The sequence below is a fragment of the Cervus canadensis genome, chromosome 12 (assembly GCF_019320065.1).
Source record: "Cervus canadensis isolate Bull #8, Minnesota chromosome 12, ASM1932006v1, whole genome shotgun sequence".
Taxonomy (NCBI): Eukaryota; Metazoa; Chordata; class Mammalia; order Artiodactyla; family Cervidae; genus Cervus; species Cervus canadensis.
This window is the reverse complement of record NC_057397.1, coordinates 20,100,918-20,116,959: the sequence shown is the minus strand read 5'-3', so window position 1 is coordinate 20,116,959 and position 16,042 is coordinate 20,100,918. Positions and strand designations below refer to the sequence as shown.

General features: G+C 44.3%; 1 protein-coding gene across 4 annotated transcripts in view; it reads left to right on the top strand.

Moving 5' to 3' along the window:
* Positions 1–6,113, top strand: part of PCMTD1 (protein-L-isoaspartate (D-aspartate) O-methyltransferase domain containing 1) — a 47,605-nt gene extending 41,492 nt beyond the window's left edge. For all 4 annotated transcript variants that reach the window (XM_043484479.1, XM_043484478.1, XM_043484480.1 and 1 more), the window contains 3 exons: positions 449–620; positions 2,077–2,200; positions 3,137–6,113. In XM_043484479.1, coding sequence (XP_043340414.1) covers positions 567–620; positions 2,077–2,200; positions 3,137–3,501 — 543 coding nt within the window. In that variant the 5' untranslated portion in view covers positions 449–566 and the 3' untranslated portion in view covers positions 3,502–6,113. The remainder of the gene's footprint in view (positions 1–448; positions 621–2,076; positions 2,201–3,136) is intronic.
* Positions 6,114–16,042: the final 9,929 nt, after the last annotated feature.

Below are 16,042 nucleotides of genomic sequence, written 5' to 3'. Positions count from 1 at the left end.
GACTTTGCTGTGTGGTCATATTAATTTCAATCAACTTAAAATTGAGAGGGTATTTTCATGAATTAATTTCTTAAAGTTACCGTACATGTTTTATTAGTGCTTTGGGGTTTTAACTATGTATGTTAGAGACTGTTTCAGGTTGTCAGTCACAAGAGTGTTGTGATGCCTTTTCACTATACTCACCTTCTGAGCCTTAAGTAAGGTTTCAGTGGGGGGGAAAAATAGGTTGATGTTTTGGAAAAATGTATACTGTGTCATTGATAATAAAACAATATATTTGATCACTGTTAGATTTCATAAATACACATAATTCAAATTCAAATTTTATGATATTTTATCCTTATAATTAATTTTGGTAACTTCACTTTCAAAGAGTTGGATTATGTTAATTTTTTAGGTCTCATCTTTTGTTTAAATGAATTAAAATACTTTTTATTTCTCCATACAGGTTTGAGTTCTGTGAGCCTGCATTTGTGGTTGGTAATTGCCTGCAGATAGCATCGGACAGTCATCAGTATGATCGAATCTACTGTGGAGCTGGGGTCCAGAAAGACCATGAGAACTACATGAAGATTCTGCTGAAAGTCGGGGGCATTCTGGTCATGCCCATAGAGGACCAGGTAGCGGCCACTGTCGTGCTTGATGGTGCGGGAGACACACTCAGTGTAGGAAGGGGGCTGTTACGTCAGTGAAAGGTGCACTGTGACTGTTAAGGAGGAAGTGCTCTCCACACAGGAATCTGTGTAGAAAAGCACTGAAACGGACACACAGCTCGCAACCAGAGCAGGTGTGGAAAAGGCCCCTACCTAGGGAAAGACGAGCCAAGCTGAGCTCTCCCGTGTGTGGGGTTGGCCGCGTTGCCCTCCACGCACACCACCCCCCCCGCCCCGACCCACCAGTGTCCTTGCTGTTGAATGTGGTGGCCTCTTCTAGCTGAAGGGATGTGGTTGGAACTACTTAACTCCATTTCAGAAACCAGTAAATTTTTAGATCTTTTAGTACTACAATGACTCATTTGAAACTATTTTTCACTTTGCCTGCCTTTGATTTGGAATTATTAAGTATAATAAATGTGTGAAATAATCTATTCAGAAAATGGGTGGATCTTTTACTTTGAAAATTTATGAATATACATTTCAAAAACTAGCTTTTATGTTCATGCTAACCTGAGTCTGAGATGTTACAACACCCTGTGGTCTGTAAGTGGGAGCTGGACTGTCCCAGATGACTGGACCTAGAGTGGTCGTCTTGGCGTCTGAGAGTCCTCCACTTCCACAGCGTGTGAACTGCAGGTTGGAGGACTTCATCACACTGTGTGTGTCAGTTATTAAAAAGAGAATATAAAGCATTCATTAACATACGTTCTTGGAAAAACATTAACTTGAATGCTTCCAGAGTTGAGACTCCCAGATTAATCATCTTTTTCCTGTTTTCCTTTAAAGATATATTTTTAAAGATCTAAAATATGGTTTCCCATTGGTATTTTATTGAATATTTCTTATATACATTATGCTAATGTAAAATATAATAATGGGTTGACTTTTATAATATAAATTGACGATACTGATTTGTCCTGATCAAGCCATGTACTGCTGATGGGTGTTTGCTGAGTGGGAAAGCTCTAATCCCTTTGTGACTAATTACATTTGTTCATGAAGTTGGGATTAGAATCTGTATTTTATTTCCACCCTGGAAGACTGTGAAGTTGACTCATTGGTTCAGTAATCAAAATGTGTTTTTACTAATATAACACTTTAACTACACAACTGTGTGAGATGTGTGTTTTGGGAGCCAGTGGCAGGCATGTGTTAGAATAATACCCCTTGATGACATCAGACCCCCATATGAATATAACCTGCAGAGCCATTTGGGTGCATGGAATATGTTGTGAAACCAGTACTTGGGATTCTTCCTGTATTAGTTTATGGTAAATATTTAAATGAAGGTAATTGGGTGCATTCAAATACAGGTGATTATAGAGCAATCTCTGCTATTTTCTGTTAAACTTGTGAGTGTAAGGTGGTCACACTTCCCTGATTGAGCCATTCTGTTTTTTTTTTTTTACCCTCTAAATAGTTAACACAAATTATGCGAACTGGACAGAACACTTGGGAAAGTAAAAACATTCTTGCTGTGTCATTTGCTCCACTTGTGCAGCCAAGTAAGAATGACAACGGCAAGCCAGACTCTGTGGGCCTCCGTAAGTAACCTTGTGGGATAAACAGAGCTGACGTGTATGTGTGCTAGAGAGAACCTTCCTTGTAGTTGTGGCCTCAGAGCTTCAGTTCACAGTACAATTCTATAGCAGTTAGGACTCGTATTGTCTGGTCCACTGGATCTTCTTATGACTAGGAACCAGGAGGATGAAAGTATAGAAAACACTATTTTTGAATAATTAGGGCTGAGAATTGTCTGAAAGTTTCTGTATTATCAGAAGAACATTTAAATGTAGCTCGTGTGGAAGCTCTTTTAGGACTCGGGAGTGTTAGAAGTGGCTGAAGCAGGTCTGAGTCCTTTTCCACTCTGGGACCATTGGGTTCTTCTGAACTTGGGCTGCTGTGACAGGTCATTGGCAGTGTTGGCAGGAGAGGCAGACAGTGCAGGTGTTGGAAGAGTACCCGGAGTGCGGGGGAGTCGGGAGCAGAGCCATCGAGAAGACGGAGGTGTTTCTTGGCATCTTTGTAACTTCTGAAGCTCTTTGCTGGGTGATTCTCCAGCCCACCTACTGCAGCAACCCCTCCATGTTTGCCTCCCCTGTCTGCCCCCCTGGTCTTAGCAGGTCATGGTGGGCTGACAGTAGGTCATGGTGAGGTGATGTCACCCCCATTTCTATCACCAGCCCTGCCCCTGTCCCTCAGTCCCCTGACTACTCAGTTCTCCTGTGCTCCACCTGCTGTGAGTTACCTGTCCTTCCCAAGAGGGTTTATGCACATGCCTTGGGCTGTCTGTGCCCACGACCCCTTTGCCACCCTGTCCGCTGGCCTCGGTGCTGGAGTGATCTGCACGAAGTCAATGCTCTTCGCTGAGTCTGTGTTTGATGAAAGTCAAAGTTTTTACGTGTCTCTGTCTTCTGATGCTCACTGAAAAGTGAACAGTATGTAATGTTTCACTTTTTATGTTTCCCGTGTGTTTTTAGCCCCCTGTGCTGTCAGGAACCTGCAGGACTTGGCTCGCATTTACATCCGACGCACACTTAGGAATTTCATAAATGATGAGATGCAGGCCAAGGGGATTCCTCAGAGGGCTCCGCCCAAAAGGAAGAGGAAGCGGGTCAAGCAGAGGATTAACACTTACGTCTTTGTGGGCAACCAACTCATCCCCCAGCCTCTCGACAGTGAGGAGGACGAGAAGATGGAGGAAGACAAAGAGGAGGAGGAGAAGGAGCCGGGCGAAGCCTTGAAGCCAGAGGAGCCACCCCAAAACCTGCTGCGGGAGAAGATCATGAAGCTGCCCCTGCCAGAGTCTCTAAAAGCCTACTTGACATACTTCAGGGAGAAGTAGCTTAGAGCAAGAAGAAAGGATGCCTACTGATAATTCCTTGCGTCTTGAAAATGTAGCATTTGTTAGGAGTTGAAAGAAAGAATTCTCTTTTATCAGAGTGAATTTATAGTGGAAAAAAGTATAACTTGTTTCTGTCTTAGTAATAAAAATGATGTATTCAGTGATTAAAAAGAATCCCTTTTATAAAATATATTTTTCTTTAAATCTTGGAAAAATTGCTGTTTTAACTCAGAGCAGCTTCAGGAGTGGAACTCAGCCGTAGTCAGGACTGGGTCTGCAGATCCCCGTTTGGTTCCTGACAGAACTAGTTAGTAGTGGTGAGGGCTGGACTTAACTTCCCTCAGGGAGACACAATCATGAAGCGCACGTGATCGGATTTGAACTGCAGTCGTGCGCAGTTCCTGCATGGGAACTGTCTAGCAAGGAAGGCAGACGCTTTGCAGACCCCCTACTTGCGTTGCAGTCCCCACTGCCAAGTTGCTGTAGACCTACTCCGGGCAATGTATGAGTGCAATAACAATGCAGATACTGAATAATTTAGCTTTAAAAACCCACGTTTCATGGAATTCAACAGCACCGCTACTCTCGCTTTTGAATCTGTTGCCAAAAGACATGGGGAAAACGTTTGCTTCTGTCATCAAGATTTTAAGAGCACATCAAGTGAATATCAGAGTAAAACATACATGCTTAATGCAGCTCTTAGTTTGTATGGACCCTTGACATTTTCAGTATTTAAACATGATGAGGCTGTGTTACTCCGAAGTTTTAGAAGGTAGTGGTATATTTAGGACTGTTTTCCCTGTCGTCCACTGTATAGAGTATTTGGTTCAGGAGAGGCATAGTTCTGTGTGACTGTCGATGGCTCGTGGGTGAGTTAGGCTGGAGCGGGCTGGCCACAGGTGCACTTTAGCAGAGGGAGCTTCTGGTTGGTTGCAGGTTTGCCCTGGGAAGGTAGGGCAGAACAGCCTGCCCTGGTCTGAAACTCACCTCTGTGGTGTCGGGAGCGTTCACAGAAATGACGTGTAGATGCCTTTTGCTTTGAAAATCCGGAATCATAGTTTAATCTTGGGACCTGCATTGGGCTCATTTAACTTCTTCCCGTGTTTTTATTTTGTGGTTGTTTCTTGTGGTAAAATAACAGTGATTTTCGTTTTTCGCTTAATATCACATACTTTATTCATTATTTGAATGTCAGTGGTAAAACAGGTAGTAAATGCCATTCTTAGCTTACTAGGGCCTGAAGAGTCATTCCTTGCTTATGAAAGTAAACAGTGTAGCCTATTTACTATTTAGTGTTCTGATGGATTATATGTATTTATAGAAGGAAGAATTTTGAGAGTGTCACTGCCACCAGCATCACTGTTACAACTGTTGATCAGACATGCTTGAGGAAATGCAGTCACAGTGCAGTTGAAGGACTATGATGTTCTGCAGAGGTTCACACATGGATGGTTCCAAAAACACCTCAGTTCTGAAAACTCTACACATGTAAAAACAAGTGTTGGAAATATTCTGAGCATGAATTATCCCAGGATCCCTTTAGTAACGTCAAAGATTATTTCATGAAAGCTGTTGGTTTTATACCAGTGACTGAGCTGGGGGTTGGGGGTATAGTGTCTCCACAGGGTTTCTTAGATGACTACTAAGCTGTAGTTACTGTTACGTGCCCATCTCATTTCTGTCAAGGAAAAACAATTGTTTCATACAGTTATCATATTAGAAATGGTCATTTTATTTTGAAACAAACGTGTTTTAGGAGATTACTTGTACCCCCACCCTAGCTTTGTTGATTTTGAAGCAAGTGTCCACGTATGTAAAGATAACCTTTTCTTAAATGATTTTACTATTCATGAGGGAAGTTTTTGTTAAGGATATATTTGAAGATTGACTTTTTCATATCAGCTTTCATTCTGTTGGCCTTGGCAAAATGTACAATAGATTTTCATAATCATTGCCTATTTTGGTCGTTGAAATGTATCTTTTGTGTTTTTAAATGCATTTGTTTTACAGTTGTGACTTTACTATTGAAGAAGTAGAAATAAAAAATGAAATTTTAAGTGAAAGCCCTTTATCTATTAATGGGAATATATTAGAGTGATTGAGGATATTTTGGGTGTTTATTTTTTAATGAATCATGTTATATTTGAGTGTGAATAATTATGCTTTATAGGTGGAGAGGTTGCAAATAATGATGAAGTAATTGGAAGGTGATAAGCAGTGCATTCATGGGGTTTTACAGCGGGATAAGCTTTATTTATTTTGAAGAGAGGAAGTAGGCCTGAAGGGGGGAGCAACACTTCCCTAAGTGAGACTTCCCTAAGCTGGTTGGAGATGGCGTGAAATACTGTCCAGCATCTGATAAAGTCCAAAAACTGCCAGCCACACTGTAACTACCAGGAAGGTCATTTAAATCTGTGCTGCTTGTTGGTTGATATATCTTGGTTCTAGTATTAATAAAGATGTCATTAAAATAGCATTCATAGTTAAAATACAGAAAATGTAAGCATCGGTTTCTAGCTGTTTGAGAGGATAAAAGTGAAGCAAAAGCTGTTAAATTACAGGAAAACTTGGAAAACTATTTTAAATAAACACTTGCATATAATTAAGCATCACTGTCAGTGGCCTGTGTTTTCTTTTTCCCTTTTCAAGTTTAGAGAAGCTCAGTACCTGTGGATATATGCTGAATTACAGCACAGAGGTGTCTGTGTCTGGACATCTCATTGCCTTTTGACTGCTGGCATGTCTGAAGGCTGTGGGGTTCTTAGAAGTTAATTTTTTATAAACTATTTGAGTAGATATGAGGGATATTTATAAGGTGCATGTGAAGTCTAAGGACTGATTGAATGTACATGTAAGGGCAGGCATCTGGCTTTCTGCTGTGGTTTTACACACACTTGTATCTCTAAGTGATGTGAGTGCACCCTATGCATTCCTGTGCACTCACTTTTCACTGCACATTGTCTTTCTGAGCCTGGTCCCTGTTGTCTGTAGCGATGCTAGGTCACAGCTTGGTTACCTGTTCATTGTACTGCTGATGGACTGCCCCCAGACCACTCAGCATGCCTGTACCTGTATATGCCAGAGTCCTCAAGCACCTGGCCAGGAGCAGGAACCACTGCCCAGAGGCCGTGACGATGTCCACCTTTCCCAGATGGTGCAGAATCGTGCAGACTTGTGTCTCTTCCAGCAGTGTTTAAATGTTCTAGCTATTCCGTATCCTCACCTACATCTGACACTGAAGTGCTGTTGGGCTTTGTCACTTATTAGAGAGGTTTTGCATCTTTTCAAGTGCTTCTTGGTTTCAGGTTTCCTTTTGGTAAAATTCCCATTAAAATTTGGTAGAATCTGAATTCACCAAAATCCTTTTGGTAAAATTCCCATAAAAAAATGAAATTAAAAGATGCTTGCTCCTTGGACGAAAAGCCATGACAAAGCTTATGACAAAAGCTAGACAGTGTATTTAAAGAGACATTACTTTGCCAACAAATGTCCATCTAGTCAAAGCTATGGTTTTTCCAGTAGTCATGTATAGATGTGAGAGTTGGACCATAAAGAAACCTGAGCACCAAAGAATTGATGCTTTTGAGCTGTGGTATTGGAGAAGACTCTGGAGAGTCCCTTGGACTGCAAGGAGATCCAACCAGTCCATCCTAAAGGAAATCAGTCCTGAATATTCATTGGAAGGACTGATGCTGAAGCTGAAGTTCCCATACTTGGGCCACCTGATGTGAAGAACTGACTGATTAGAAAAGATTGAAGGCAGGAGGAAAAGGGGATGACAGAGGGTGAGATGGTTGGATGGCATCACTGACTTGATGGACATGAGTTTGAGTAAGCTCCGGGAGTTGGTGATAGACAGGGAAGCCTGGTGTGCTGCAGTCCATGGGGTCACAAAGAGTTGGACATGACCGAGTGACAGGACTTAACTGAAAATTCCTGTTCAGGTCTTTTGTAAATTTTTTTACTGATAGTTTCTTTTTAAAGATTTTTTATTTTCAACCTTCGTTGTATCCTTATATCTTTACATGTGTTTCTCACTGACTTCACAGGCTCTGCCCTCAATCTTTTCCAGCATCAGGATCTTTTCCAATGAGTTGGCTTTTTGCATCAGTTGGCCAAAGTATCAGGACTGGAGCTTCAGCATCAGTCCTTCCAGTAAATATTCAGGGTTGATTCTGTGTCTAATTCCAGTATCTGACCTCTACAGTGGGCTTTTTCTCATGAAAGTGAAACTGCTGTCAGCTAGCTTTCATAAGCCCTGTTTCTCTTGTACTTTCTGAGTGCTGCTGGTTCACTGACCTCTTTTAAGTCCTGGATTTAAGGTTTTCACACCATTCAGGGAGAGTGGCATGAACATCCATGGCAAAGCGAATCTGGGGCATGTTGCATCTTCAGGGAAACTTAACTCCCTTCCTCCTTTCCAATAGCAAATTTTGAAATAGGCAGTTTTCTTTGCCTTCTCTGGGAGCTGGGGGTGGGTAGGTGGATTATTTTTAGTTCGCCATTACTGAACTTGATAGGGATGGAGATTCTAGCCAAGACTCCCCATTTAATTTAGGAAAGGGCTTTTCTCCTCTTCCCGTGGCCCTACTGCCCTAAATCTGTAGTTAATATGACTTGCTTAGTTGCTCAGTTGTGTCCAACTCTTGTGACCCTATGGACTGTAGCCCACCAGGCTGCTCTGTCCATGCAATTCTCCAGGCAAGAATACCAGAGTAGGTTGCCATTTCCTCCTCCAGGGGATCTTCCTGACCCAGGGATCAAACCCGAATTTTCACTTAGTTAAGTAAATTCTCCAGCTAAACAAGACTCCTCCACCTTGCTGACTGCATTTTTCCACGACGCAGCTGTGGAAAGCTCCCTGGGTCCTGCAGTTCTTAGCCTTATATTCATGGAATGCAACAGTAGGTTTTTTTTCTCTTTTTCTCATTAAACATCAGCTTAAGCTTTTAAACTAGAAAGTTTTTAGTCTTTCCTTCCAGAAAAAAATGCCCTACGAATACAATGTAATATTTATGGTATTTTGAGCTGAAAACGGTAACAAACCTGCTCCTCCAGTCCAAGTTATCTAATAAATTGCAGACATCAGCAAGAGCGTTGGAATGGTAGCAATCGGCCTGAAAGGAAGAAGCCGGCTTTGTGGCTTATTGATAACAGATAATAAAAGACACATGAACAATGTCAAGCATAGTTCAAGGTTATTTTAAAATAAATCGTTCTTGTTCACGGAGACGAGTTTCTTCTTTTTTTTTTTTCTTTTTTTATATTAAAAAAAAAAAAAACATTCTGCCAAAAGAGGGCAGTATTCACCTACAGTAGAATAGATAGTGACTAAACAATAATGGCAACCCACTCCAGTGTTCTTGCCTGGAGAATCCCAGGGACGGCGGAGCCTGGTGGGCTGCCGTCCGTGGGGTCGCGCAGAGTCGGACACGACTGAAGCGACTTAGCAGCAGCAAACAATTACTGAGAGAAGACGAATGAATTTGTTTCCCCTCATACTCATAAGGTAGACAAAATTTGACAAAACGTTCTCCACTCACCATCTTTGTCTCCCACGCTGGTCATCTGGAACTGTCGCCTAAATTGACCAAGTTTTACTTTGTTTTTCTGTTTTTTATTTTTTTTAAGTTCTACTTTGGATGAGAGTTGTTTGAAGATTTCAGTCTCTAAAGATAGAACCAAGAACTTATACATACCTGCTTACCGAGCGACCAGAAAGTGCACGCTGAACCGAGACGCGTTCACTGCAGAAGCTGCTCCTTCCACGGGTGCCCGTGCGCGAAGCGGGCAAGCGCCCGGTCTGCAGGCGCGGGCTCCCCGGGGCGCTCCGCGCACACGCGCGTCCGCGGGCGAGTTTGCGCCGGGGGCGCGGGGGAGGGGGGAGGGGCAGGAGCGCAGGGCGCACACCGGTCCTGTTACATATTCAGTAGTCGAGGAGAAATCAGAAATCATTGGCCCAGTGTCTGAGGAGCGCAATACACAGAAAGAGAGGAAACCATCTTTTGAGAGCAGACAGGAGTACGGGGTATGTGCACCGTATACCTAGATAAGCCAATTATCACCACACCTGCCCGTTAGGGTTTGAAATGTTATCGGATAAAAAGAAGAAAAGCTGTCCTGCGTGGACGAAATAACTAGCCACCGCGAGCTCCGAATCCCGCCCGGCGGCTGAGACGCTGGGTTCCGGAAACGGTGCCGCGACCGCGGGGGAGGACGCGCGCCTGCCCCGGCGGCTTTGGCGCGGATGGGTCCTCGCCCCGCGCCCCCGGCACGCCCCAGACGAGGCCGCCGGGCCCTCCCCCGCACCCCCCGGGTCCAGGCCCAGATGGTGGTCGAGCCGGCTTCTACCTTTCCTGCGACCCCAGGCCTCCGCGCTTAGACTGGGAGGAAAGCGCGAGCAGTGAAGCGCTGAAATGAACTGGTGCGCTCCTGGGTCCGTCTCCTTTCAAACATCTTCCAGAAATTTCCACGGAGAATTGTCATCTTCATTCCTTTGGTAACTTTCCTGCACAGATTCCCAATTTAGTCCCTCTATCATCCCCACTCCCACCCCACCCTACTCCCATCTTTCCTACTCTGAACTGAATGAAAGAGGTCTGTCTGTTGCATTTGGAAAATTACTCACGTAACCTCGCGCGGGGCTCGCGTCCACGCCGCGTACCGCTCCGGCTGGGCCTCGCCCCGCATCCTCCGGTGGGCGATGCTCCGAGTTCCCCCAAACCACTCTCACCCCCGCACCCCCCGCCACCAGGCCAGGAGTGCAGGGGCGGGGGCCTCTGGGCACCCAGTTCAACACCCAGGGGCTCCCGTAGCCTGGGAGAGCACACCACATCCTGCTTCCGCGTGGGATGTGGAGAATCATGAAATGAGGGTTTTTAGCTCGGTAATGAAAGTTGACACTGGGGGTTGGCTGTTACACATAGAACATATATATTCGGCCCATATGTCTTCATCGTAATTTTTATTAAGTGTTCTGTTAATTTTGTATGCTCCTGAATATGGAATTGTCTTATTAGAAAAACTCACAAGACGGATTCTTAAGCCCAGGGCCGCTTCCCGCAAGGTGGATGCTCTTCCTGGCTTGTCAAGTCTCTGGACCGTAAATAGCACATCTCTGCGTGTTTTTTAGAAAGTAAAAGAGCATACTTTTGGAAAAGAATACTTGCAGAAACTGAATCATAAATAAAATATAACTTCTGGCAGGAATTGGGACGCCAAGAAGAAGACGTAAGGGCTATTTTAAGAACCGTCCTGTTTGCAAGTGAAGGCGTGAGGGCTGCACACAGGAGGAGCTGAATTCAGCGACCTGGGTGTGAAGTGGGCTCTGCCTGGTCCGCCCTGGGATCCAGGGCCAGATGTTCAGCCCCAGAGAACCTGTTCCTTCCTCCGCAGCAACAACAACATCTGACTTGCAGAGTTGTGGGTCTGGAACAAACAAGGATAAGGAAGTGCCTCGAGGGTGCCTGGTCCCCGGGAGCCACGCAGTGGGTAAATCCTGTGCTGCTTACAGATGTATGTAGAGGAGGACACGAGGGTGATGTGTCTGAGCCTCTCCGGGAGCAGGGGGTCAGGGCGAGGAGCAGAGCCTGCCGGGATGTGGACACCCGCCCCCCTCCCACCCCAGCCCGCGGTGGTCACCTGAGTGAAGTCATCCCAGGGCCTCGCCACTGATGGTGTGGCTCACGGCTACTGCGGAGAGGCGATTCAGGTCCCGGGGCTGTGAGTGTTGCTCAGATCTGGACTCTTGTTTCCGGCCCCGCATCTGTTCCTTCCTTGCTTCCTGTCACACCCCGGAGGACACTCTCACTACCCCCTACCCCCGACTCCAGCTCACTTTATGCAGCCTATCTGCTTGGCACTGACTAAATTGCGGGTAAAAAGGGCACTTAATTAGCAATCTGAGAACTGAAGGTGAGGCTGGGAGGTGCCTTGACCCCTGTTCTGCTGAGGGGGGTGAGCGCTCACCTGGCCCCAGGTGCTATGGGAGCCCTGCGGCTCTGGCTGCCGACGTTTCCTGGGGATCATTGCTTCCGGAGCCCTTGGGGGTGTCGGTGTCCTGGTGCTCACACCATCCTCTGTGCTTGATGACGATGAGGTTCCTACCACAGGGATGTGGAGGGGGTGCTTGCAGGGGTACTCTGTCCCCCTCATGGGTAAAAGGGGGGAATCGCGTCTTCCTGCCGTGGGAGGGAGCGGTGATGACAGAGGTTCTAGGCTGTTGTGTTCTGTGTACACGTGGGCAGGTGGCTGTGAGACTGCTCCGAGGAAAAGGGAAGTTCACACATCTTATTTACCTCACTTGGCCTTGAACGTGAAAATGTTGAAGGTTTGAGCCACAACCTGTGAGCCTGCTGTGAAGAATGTAGTCACTGACAGAGGTGAGGACAGCCCGGTGTGGTGGGCTGACTGTGCCTGCCTCTGTCTGAAGGCGACTGTGATGGCGGATGCAGACTGGGGTCTACTCTTAACAACAGGGGGACTTACAGCCCAGGAGGGGATTCAGGGTGGCAGATGCGAGATGACTGGCCGGTATGAGATGACTAAGAGGAGACATGGTGGTGGTGGGGGGGTCTCTTGCTGGAGGTAGAATGGGAGGATCACACCTCGGGGTGGGGGGGGTCACTCCACACCCACCTGGCAGATAGAAGACGGGCTGCCCCCCCCCTTCCTTTGAACGATCATGGGTGGAGCAGTGTATTAAGTTGCTGTTGGTATTTTTCTTGATGGATTAATTTCATGATAAAGGGAATAAATATTAGAACCACTGATTTTCTACCTTTTATCCATGTAGCTTTTTCTCTGTTGAGGATACAAAATTTCTCTCCCTTTGTTCTGCCGAGGTTTGCAATCATATCAGCCTGTAAATTTGCACCAACACGCTTTGTGGAGGGAGAGTACTAATTAGTAAGCCAGCCACCTATGTAAATAACTAGTGTATAAATACATGTTCAACATAGTTTATGGGAGAACAAGCCCTATAAAAGCTATATTATTCTTATGTACGTATTTAATTTTGGAATAAAATGAATCACTGTGAAACAAATTTCAGAAGCCCTTCCTTGGGTAAATTGTATGCAGAATACAATTTCACAATGACTGAAAATAGCTTGCGTATCTTACTCTAAAGTGTGGAAATGTCATGATAATATACACATTTTTTGATCTTTTATATGAATTTCATAAAATAATATGGAAGAATTAGGTACATACATTTTCAAATTATAGTTTTTTTTTTAGAAATAACCAATGTCTGTTCTTTTGTATCTACTCTATTGACGTACTTTTAACTCATTCTTTTAAATCTCTTTTGTGAATTTCCATATTCAGAAGATATATGATTCTTTTAACCATTTAAATATTAACAGCAATATAAAGTTGTTAATAATTATATCTTCCCACCATAGATAATTTAGAAACAGTAACATTGATGGCATTTCTCTGGAAAGCAGTAAGGAATAGCCTTTAAAAATGATGGTTAGTAAAGCATTTTTTATTCCAACTGCCATTGGAAGTTACATTGGTTTTAATCTTTTGAAGTTTGACACTATTGTTGAGTGGGGAGGAAAATTCTGATCTTCTTCCAAAACAAATTGTTGTTCAGCTTCGTCCGATCCTTTGTGAACCCGTTGACTGCAGCATGTTAGGCTTCCCAGCCCTTCGCTATCTCCTGGAGTTTGCTCAAACTCATGTCTGTTGAGTCGGCGATGCTAACTAACTCTCTCATCTTCTGCTGCCCTCTTCTCTTACCTTCAGTCTTTCCCAACATCAGGATCTTTTCCAACGAGTTGGCTCTTTGTATCCGGTGGCCAAAGTGTTGGAGCTTCAGCTTCAGCATCAGTCCTTCCAATCAATATTCAGGGTTGATTTCCTTTAGGATTGACTGATTTGATCTCCTTGTTGTTCATGGGACTCTCAAAAATCTTCTCCAGTACCACAATTCAAAAGCATCAGTTCTTTGGCACTCAGCATTCTTTATTGTCCAACTCTCACATCTGCACATGACTACTGGATAAACCATAGCTTTGACTATACAAACCTTTGTTGGCAAAATGACATCTCTGCTTTTTAATGTGCTGTCTAAGTTGGTCATAGGGCTTCCCTGATAGCTCAGTTGGTAAAGAATCTGCCTGCAATGCAGGAGACCCTGGTTTGATTCCTGGGTCAGGAAGATCCTCTGGAGAAGGGATAGGCTACCCACTCCAGTATTCTTGGGCTTCCCTTGTGGCTCAGCTGGTAAAGAATCTGCCTGCAGTGTAGGAGACCTGGGGTCAATCCCTGGGTTGGGAAGATCCCCTGGAGAAGGGAAAGGCTACCCACTCCAGTATGCTGACCTGGAGAATTCCATGGACTACAGTCCATGCAGTCGCAAAGAGTTGGACATGACTGAGCAACTTTCCCTTTCACTAGGTTGGTCATAGCATCCCTTCCAAGAGGCAAGTATGTTAATTTCATGGCTGCAGTCATCATCTGCAGGGATTTTTTGAACCCAAGAAAATAAAATCTTTCACCACTTCCATTTTTTCCCCATCTGTTTGCCATGAATTGATGGGACCAAATGTAAAACATAGACTTCACTTTGAAAATTCGCTTAAAGTTCTGAATATTATGAAGTGAAAGAATCCTGTTGTTTCAGTCACCATTAAACCATTAAAATTTCAGAGATATTAAACAGCTTTCCTATAGATTATACATTAATGGATTAAATAGGACACTCATGTCAAGGCACTGCATTGAAATTACACTGCAATCAGTATTTGATGCTCTTTTAAAATCATATTCTACATAGTAGCCATCCCTCCTTATATCAATTTACATGTTCCCTAAGATTTTCTTAACCATGACTCCCAGGAGCAGGGTTCTTTTGGGGAGAGTGTTTCCTAGAAAAGGCAAGGGCTGCTGCAGAGGATTGCAAGCCACTTTTCATGTTGCACATAAAGATTCAGTTCAGTGGAGCAACCTTGAATAACTGGTAATAAAAAATGGACCACTGCTGGAAATGGCATAAATTGTATATGCTAAGTGAAAGGACTTTTCAATGTGAAAGACTCAAGATACCCTGTTTCTTAGCAGAATGTTGAATTTGATAACATGGTAAATAAAGGCATGGGCTTCCCTGTTGGCTCAGTGGTAAAGAACCTGCCTGCCAATGCAGGAGATGAAGGTTCGACCCCTGGATTGGGAAGATCCCCTGGAGGAGGAAATGACAATCCACTCCAGTATTCTTGCCTGGGGAATCCCATGGACACAGAAACGTGGTGGGCATCCATGGGGTCACAAGAGTCAGACAAGACTTACAGACTAAACAACAAATAACAAACAAACAAAGGTAACCAATGTGGTCAAACTATAGCAAGTAAAAGTGAAAGTGGCTCAGTCACGTCCGACTCTGTGACCCCATGGACTGTGCAGTCCATGGAATTCTCCAGGCCAGACCCAAACACCTAAAGAATCTCAGGCAGATTCTTTACCAACTGAGCTTCCCTGGTAGCTCAGATGGTAAGATGTCTGCCTGCAATGCAAGAGACCCAGGTTTGATCCCTGGGTTGGGAGGATCCTCTGGACAAGGGAATGGCAAGCCACTCCAGTATTCTTACCTGGAGAATCCCATGGAGAGAGGAGCCTTGTGGACTGCAATCCATGGGGGTCGCAAAGAGTTGGACCAACCAAACTATAGCAAAGTGATCTGCTATACTGGACCTCCAAGAGGAACCCCAATGCAGAATGCAGGCTGGAAAGGGGGGCCGGCTGGATCTGCCCCAGGGTAGTCTGGTCTACCCTGAGGGTCCCAGCCTCCACCACATCCCTTCTCAGTCTTGGGTTCAGCAATTGGCATACAATACTAAAAGCACAGTGACAAAAGAAAAAGTAGATAAATAGTTCTTCACCAAAATTAGCAACTAGGATGCCATTAAAAAATAAGACAAAGAATTGGAGAAAATTTTCAGATTATATATCTGATACGAGTCTTTTGTAAATAGAACAAAGAGCCCATCCATCTTGACAACAACAACAAAACAGGTAACACAGTCAAAATTGAGGAAAGTATTTGAAGAGTTGTTTGTTGAAAGAAAATACACAAGTATCCAGTAAAGCCCATCAGAAGATGCTCAACATTATTAGTTACTATGGAGATGCAAATCAAAGTCAGAATGAGCTACAACTTTAACCCTTGAGAATGGTGAAAATAAAAATATAAAAACAAGTGTCAGCAAGGACATGGAGAAACCCTGCTGATGGAATTGTGAAATGAACCACTTTGGAGAACTTCTTGGCAATTCCTCAAAGCCTTAAATGTAGAATTACCATATGACCCAGTAACCCTAATCCTAGGTAGATAACCAAGATAAACAAAGACATGTTTCCACACAAAAAGCTGTACAGGGATGTTTACAGTAGTGTGTTGTTCAGTCACTAAGTCGCGTCTGACTCTGGAACCTCATGGACTGTAGCACGCCAGGCTCCTTTGTCCTCCACTATCTCCTGGAGTTTGCTCAGATTCATGTCCACTGAGTTAGTGATGCTATGTAACCATCTCATC